The 7,772-nt window shown below is 36.2% G+C and overlaps 1 protein-coding gene across 1 annotated transcript in view; it reads left to right on the top strand.

The window, feature by feature from the left end:
- Nucleotides 1–354: 354 nt before the first annotated feature.
- LOC103514568 overlaps nucleotides 355–7,772 on the top strand; it is a 59,705-nt gene continuing 52,287 nt past the window's right edge. The window contains 1 exon segment of the mRNA XM_026827426.1: nucleotides 355–1,064. Within this exon segment, the coding sequence (XP_026683227.1) occupies nucleotides 986–1,064 (79 nt within the window). The 5' untranslated portion in view covers nucleotides 355–985.

The following is a 7,772-nucleotide window of genomic DNA, read 5'->3' as shown; positions in this document are numbered from 1 at the left end:
CAGGTATGTGTATATAAAAAGTAAAAAGAAGGGAGAGAGAGAAAAAAATCCTTATCTCCTTTTTCGCTTTTTTTCGTGGTTACAATTTCATTAGAGTCAAAAAAGTAAATGTGTGAGTGTGTGTATATGTAGGAGATGTGTATATGTAGGAGTGTGTGTATATGTAGGAGTGTGTGTATATGTAGGAGTGTGTGTATATGTAGGAGTGTGTGTATATGTAAGAGATAGGGATAAGGGATAGGAGGAGGAGAGGGAGGGATTGAGAGATGAGGGAGTTAGAGATTAAGAGAGTATTGCACGCCGAATAGAGTAACAACAATATTGACGCAGTCTTTTCATCTTAGAATAAAAAAAAGTGTGTGTGGATGTGTGTGTTAAAATCATTAAATTCCCTTAAATATTTGTGTGTTTTAAATTAAAACAGACATGACGGGGCCGAGGGAATCCAAAGGGAATCTGCACGGGCGTGCTTCATTTTTTCAAGCGTGCGCCGCTTAGGTTGCTGCGATGCTTCATATCCCAGTTAGAAATCTGACACAATGTTCATTTGGCGTCCGGAAGATGCTGTATTTGTAAATATCTCTTGTGTTTTTTTAATATAGAGAAAAAAAAAAATTGATCGCGCGCGTGTTGCGTGATTTTTTTAATACCATTAATATCTTTTTTGTGTGTGTCTAAAAGTTACCTTACTTAATTATCAGAAAGTTACGTTTATACATAACTATAGTCTCTGTGAGAATAAAAAAATTTCAGACTTGAATTTCTTTTCAAATTTTCCACTCTATTTTTCAAGTATATCTCCGTTTTTATTTTTGTTTTTTAAATTAGAAAATGAATTTATGACTTTGTTTTTGTTATTTTTCTCGTAGCGCTGCACTTTTTTTTTATTTCTAAAAATGCGAGAATAAATGAGATTGAGTTTGAAAATGTGTTGGACTCTTGATGAGATATTTGGTGTCGAAGTGAACTTTTAGTTGCAGTAGGAATGATTGTTCTTTTCCTCTACTCTCACATTCTTCTCGGACTAATGGGATTAAAGAGAGTATCAAATGCGGACAATTTAGGTAAGAGCAAAACAATAGAAGTAAACGTCCCGTCTGACGTTGAATAATTGGAATTTATGTTAGCGGTTACATTACATACAGAAGTATATACCTACGTTATATAGATATTCTTGTCAAAAATATATTACGTATATAGTTAGATATTTATATAAAAATACATTACACAAATACTCGTAGTTAGTTTATATAAAAACTCTATATACGTAGACACCTCTTCAAATTTTTCACTTACGCCCATCGTCTTCTCCTATTGCATTCCCACTGCTCTGCTGATGACAATGTCTGTTAAAGAAACTCTTCGATAGGGACACAATCTACACATGCACACACACATTTTCGCTAACTTAGGCCCGCTCCCATTTCTCGTGAGTTTCCCACGATTTTTTCCGAATGTCCTCGTAGGCAATGTAATTTGGTCAGAGTGTTCCCATTACACAGGACACGATTTTTTTTCCGAATGGCAAGAGGGAACGGGCCTTTATCGGTAATCTTGTCTGGCCCAGGAGAAACCGTGTGGGGGCTCCCGAATATAGGTACATACCTACATCACTGGTCCCGGGCCTTTTTTCGAAGATCTTTCCTTGCAGGATGCACTGAGAAAAAAATTAGTGATAGGGTTCCACAAGTGTATGAAACTTAGCGTGGAAGATCTCTATCACTGAGTTACTTCCCGTTATTAGGTTGTTGAAATTCTATAGTAAAGTGTCGAGCTTCCTGATATAGAGTTCAGTATTAGAGTGCCGGCACCCTAGTTTTTCCCTCCGTCTAGATTGCACGCGTTTTTATTTTATCTCGATGACCAGTGTGGTCTACTTCCTTATAATAGGTACATTATTATATCCTAGGTATGCGAGTTTTCTGCATTTTACAGTGTTCATGATAAGTTCGGAATTTTGCAGCTTTATACGACTGTTTGACCATGTATTTCCCTCAGGAAAAACATTTTACAACATGAGCTCCGGAAACATCTTTTTTATCGTTCGACAAAAACCTTTTCAGCTCCTAGCAATATCAAATAAATCCTAGGAAGTAGGAAGATATAAGAATAATAAAAAATATTCTTCTTCTTCTTCTTCTTCTTCTTCTTCTTCTTCTTCTTCTTCTTCTTCTTCTTCTTCTTGTTCTTCTTCTTCTTCTCCTCCTCCTCCTTCTTCTTCTTCCTCTCCTCCTTTTTTTTCAAGATGAGTGTTTTACCACTTTCTGCCTCTCGTTTCGATGACACCTCACCTTTAATATGCCTTGTTATTTTATAAAGGGCTCTGTGTCACACTTTTATGGTAGTCGGCTAAGACTAAAATGGGAAGAATTTCAGAGTTTGAAACACGTAGGTACTTCTATGTAGGAGACTGTGGCATGATCATTCCATAGAGATGGAAATTCTGGAGAGATAGGTAGGTAATACCTACCATTCCTAGTATTTAGCATTTATTTGTACTGTAAAATTTGATTTGTATACAGTAAAATTCTGTTAAAATAATAATGCACAAAATCAGATAAGTACAGGTACCTAGAGATAAGTATGCCTCGTAAAAAATGAATAAAATCAAGCAAAGCTTTTACAAATGTCTACATGACAAGTCACTATTAACATTTTATGTCGCTACTAGGCCTCAAACCCCAGCCCGCAGATTGCTAGTCCAGCGTTTCACGTTTAGCGCAAAATGCTGAGATGCTATAAGCTCCTAAAATTCAAACATGTTAGTGGATGTGCCAAGTGCACCAAGTTTCGCTATTTGCTAATGCAATGTTTTTCAACACCCTTTTTTCCGAAGCATATTAAGTACCTATTGTTATTTTTCCAAATTCATTTTAAATGTAGCTAATAATCCTAAGGATCGCTGCTTATATTTCCTCAATCTTTTGAAAATAATAATAATGATAAACACCCGTCTTTTGTTGCTTTAATGAGGAAAAAGATCCCACTTCAATGAAAAGAGAACAGTTCAAGTTAATGTGGTTAGCGTGGGCACAGAGGGGCTTTTCATATCAGCTTACGTCAAATAGGCATAACGGAACAACCTATGAACCCACACACTCTACAGTCTCTTTACTTTGGAAAATCACAGACAAACTTAAACGCACCGTAGCTCGTAGGTGTAAATCAGCAGGTAGGTACTTACAGTGCTTTATTTATAGAATACTAGCTGAATTCCGTCGCTTCGCTCCGGAATACCGCTATAGTTCATCCCGAGGCATGGCCAAACTTGTAGAAAAGGCATGGCCGAACTTGTAGAAAATAATAAAAAATACGGTCGCGCTGTGCGCTCCCTATTAGCTGCATACCTAGTTATCACACTAAAAACATAAACGAAGAAACTCAAAATGTTGGTCGAGAGCGGAACATTTCTCTCCCGCAGTCTCTGCACTCTGTGTATTTCTTATGGAGATTTCAGCGATCAAAAATTGATCATATCTCAATTTTCTCTCCCGCAGTCTCTGCACTCTGTGTATTTCTTATGGAGATTTTAGCGATCAAAAATTGATCATATCTCAGTATCGGTTTAGAATTTCGCAAAATCCTCTCTTATTGCACACCTACACCATAAAAGGAATATTCCTACCAAATTTCAGCTTTCTAGGTGTTGTGGTTCTGGAGATAGAGCGATCAGTGAGTGAAATGTGAATGAGTGAATGGATCTTGATTTTATAATATAAGATAGACTGTCAAATGACATGCAGTCAGTTAAACAGTTTAATGGCAGGAACATAACTTTCCACGTCTGAACGGTCGATGGCAAAATACATTACATACAGAAGTATATACCTACGTTATATAGATATTCTTGTCAAAAATATATTACGTATATAGTTAGATATTTATATAAAAAATACATTACACAAATACTCGTAGTTAGTTTATATAAAAACTCTATATACGTAGACACCTCTTCGATAGAGACACAATCTACACATGCACACACATTTTCGCTAACTTAGGCCCGTTCTCATTTCTCGTGAGTTTCCCACGATTTTTTCCGAATGTCCTCGTAGGCAATGTAATTTGGTCAGAGTGTTCCCATTGCACAGGACACGATTTTTTTCCGAATGACAAGAGGGAACGGGCCTTTATCGGTAATCTTGTCTGGCCCAGGAGAAACCGTGTGGGGGCTCCCGAATATAGGTACATACCTACATCATTGGTCCCGGGCCTTTTTTCCAAGATCTTTCCTTGCAGGATGCACTGAGAAAAAAATTAGTGAAAGGGTTCCACAAGTGTACGAAACTTAGCGTGGAAGAACTCTATCACTGAGTTACTTCCCGTTATTAGGTTGTTGAAATTCTATAGTAATGTGTCGAGCTTCCTGATATAGAGTTCAATATTAGAGTGCCGGCACCCTAGTTTTCCCTCCGTCTAGATTGCACGCGTTTTTATTTTATCTCGATGACCAGTGTGGTCTACTTCCTTATAATAGGTACATTATTATATCCTAGGTATGCGAGTTTTCTGCATTTTACAGTGTTCATGATAAGTTCGGAATTTTGCAGCTTTATACGACTGTTTGACCATGTATTTCCCTCAGGAAAAACATTTTACAACATGAGCTCCGGAAACATCTTTTTTATCGTTCGACAAAAACCTTTTCAGCTCCTAGCAATATCAAATAAATCCTAGGAAGTAGGAAGATATAAGAATAATAAAAAATAGTGTCTTGATTGGAAGGTAACAACGTAAACCTGAAAGTTAAACCTTTGAAAGTTGACAGATTAGTGAGCAAAACGATAGCAAATGTTGATAAAGATGAATGAATGTCTACGCCAGCCATTCTTAACCTATGGTCCGTGGACCACTAGTGGTCCGCGAGAACGTTTCAGGTGGTCCGCGAGAGGTGAGTAAGGAAAAAGTCATCGTGTCTCTATTTTATATAACATACCTCTTTTCATACAACAGGTAGATATAGGTCCTTTAATACATACCCATTGTCACATAGCGTGTACAATGTACAATTGATTGCATATACATACATAATCTCAAGTGGTCCGCGAGATTTTTGGTTTATCAATAGTGGTCCGCCAATTCTAAAAGGTTAAGAACCCCTGGTCTACGCATTGTAGAACTATTTAGGATTTGGATAAAACTGCAAGAATACCTAAACTAGAATAGAACGTATAGGTACCTAGGTACTATGGACATTGAGTGGAAAGTAATCACTGGGCTAGGTTAGGCGTTCTCTACCACCTAACCTTTTTATCACAAACCAGGTACAATTACAAGTATTGCATAAATATGAATTCCAATATGACACGATGCCAGAGATTCAAATAAAAGATTCCCAGAATAGAATTTGAATTAACATTCCTTCTTTATCCTCGATCCTCGACGAATAGACTAAAAAGCTCCTCTTCTCAATGCAACAGTCTAAACAAGGTCTCGTATATTACATAGGAAATATAATAATATGCTACCACAGATTACTGATACATACATAGGAAAATACGATGTTAGAAAACAAGCACGGGTGATGAACCTAACAACCCGGAGGGCAAACAAGATAATAGGAAGAATAAGTTGCTTGAATGCTTACTGCTTACCTATACGTAGAGGTACGAGTATATCTATTTGAAGCTCCTGAAAAAACAGAATGAAACTGAAGAATGTAATGTACCTACTCACTACAGAAAAGAAGAAAACAAAACCTACCCCAGAATAGAGTGGAATACAATGGAATAAAAGTGTTTTTTGTCCGGGTAAACCTGAAAGTTAAACCTTTGAAAGTTGACAGATTAGTGAGCAAAACGATAGCAAATGTTGATAAAGATGAATGAATGTCTACGCATTGTAGAACTATTCAGGATTTGGATAAAACTGCAAGAATACCTAAACTAGAATAGAACGTATAGGTACCTAGGTACAATGGACATTGAGTGGAAAGTTAGGCGTGGGCTAGGTTAGGCGTTCTCTACCACCTAACCTTTTTATCACAAACCAGGTACAATTACAAGTATTGCGTATTGCATAAATAGGTATAAATTCCAATATGACACGATGCCAGAGATTCAAATAAAAGATTCCCAGAATAGAATTTGAATTAACATTCCTTCTTTATCCTCGACAAATAGACTAAAAAGCTCCTCTACTCAATGCAACAGTCTAAACAAGGTCTCGTATATTGCATAGGAAATATAATAATATGCTACCACAGATTACTGATACATACATAGGAAAATAAAAAAAAAGAATTGAATTGAATGAAATAGAAGACTGTTTTGTTCGGATAAGAGAACGCGTACATACTTGGAACTAGATTAGAATAAAATCCTTTTAGCTCGGTAGACGAGAGAGCAAAAGTATACTTACACCCATATTTATGAACAAAAACTCTCGCTCACAAGTCAGGCTAAAAACAATTTTGGCCAATCAGATGTTTGGAATTGGTGATTCAGTGCGACTTATCAATAAGCAAGACTGTTACAGGTTAGGTATACAAAGTTACATACTAGAGAGCAAAGGCTAAAGGGAAAAGATAAGAATAAATAACATAAATACGTAATGAAAGTTGAGACGATTCAACTGATTAGAATAGCATTGGGTACTCTGAATAGTGAATGGAATATTGAGTACTCCAAACAGAACAGAAGAATACTGTCCGGATACTAAACAGAAGAATACTGTCCGGATACTAAAGTCCCTTTACCTCAGCAGATTCTAATCTGCTCGGATCCTCCTCTAGGAGGATAAGTTTTTGTGTTCAGAAGATTACCTTTTTACTTTTTACTTTCCCAGTATACTTACACCCATATTTATGAACAAAAACTCTCGCTCACAAGTCAGGCTAAAAACAATTTTGGCCAATCAGATGTTTGGAATTGATGATTCAGTGCGACTTATCAATAAGCAAGACTGTTACAGGTTAGGTATACAAAGTTACATACTAAAAAAGTTTAGGTAGAACTAACAGGAATAATAGGATATTTAATAGAAATTAGGATGGTACCTAAGGGGCAAATGAATTCACCAGTTTAAATTTAAAGAGACTTTTTAGTTACCTAGGTATACGTATTAATGTAGGTATTATTATAATTTGATTACTGAAGGTTGCCTTTAGCAATAATTTTGCTCTTTGATTGTTATTGTTTTCTCATTAACATGATTATTAATTTGTATTATCAATAAAGCTTTTAATATTATTATTAAATATCGCAATTTTATTTGAACCATATAGATGTAGGCACATGGGACTGTAGAGAGTTAAGTGGTAGATTAACAGAAATATGAATTAGCTCTGTCTGTAAACAAAATATCTCGAGAACGGTAAGAGCTAGAGACTTGAAATTTGGTATGTAGCTGTCAAATGTAACAAGGATGCGACACAAAACTTTTGGCTAAGATCGGTGCAGCGGTTGGTGGCATTTCGGCCGCTTTTTGGCGGTTTTCAGCTCTATTTCGCAATTTTATTTGAACCATATAGATGTAGGCACATGGGACTGTAGAGAGTTAAGTGGTAGATTAACAGAAATATGAATTAGCTCACAAATTAAAATAGGAAAGTGGAAAAAAGGAAATTGCTTATGCTTATTTTTTGTACTACCTATTATTGTTTGCTTTATGTTTGTTCTGTCTTATTGAAAAATAAAGTTCATTATCATTTTGAGAAAAAAAACATTAAAATGTAAAGAACACAATGCACAAGTTCTGAAGCTAAGCAACGTCAAGCGTGGAGAATATTTGGGAGGGTGACATGATTATTCTCGCGACGCGACGCTTTCCCA

This window comes from Diaphorina citri, unplaced genomic scaffold (genome assembly GCF_000475195.1).
Source record: "Diaphorina citri unplaced genomic scaffold, Diaci psyllid genome assembly version 1.1 scaffold44, whole genome shotgun sequence".
Taxonomy (NCBI): domain Eukaryota; kingdom Metazoa; phylum Arthropoda; class Insecta; order Hemiptera; family Psyllidae; genus Diaphorina; species Diaphorina citri.
Note: the sequence above shows the minus strand (reverse complement) of the source record. Positions and strands in the feature narration are given on the sequence as shown.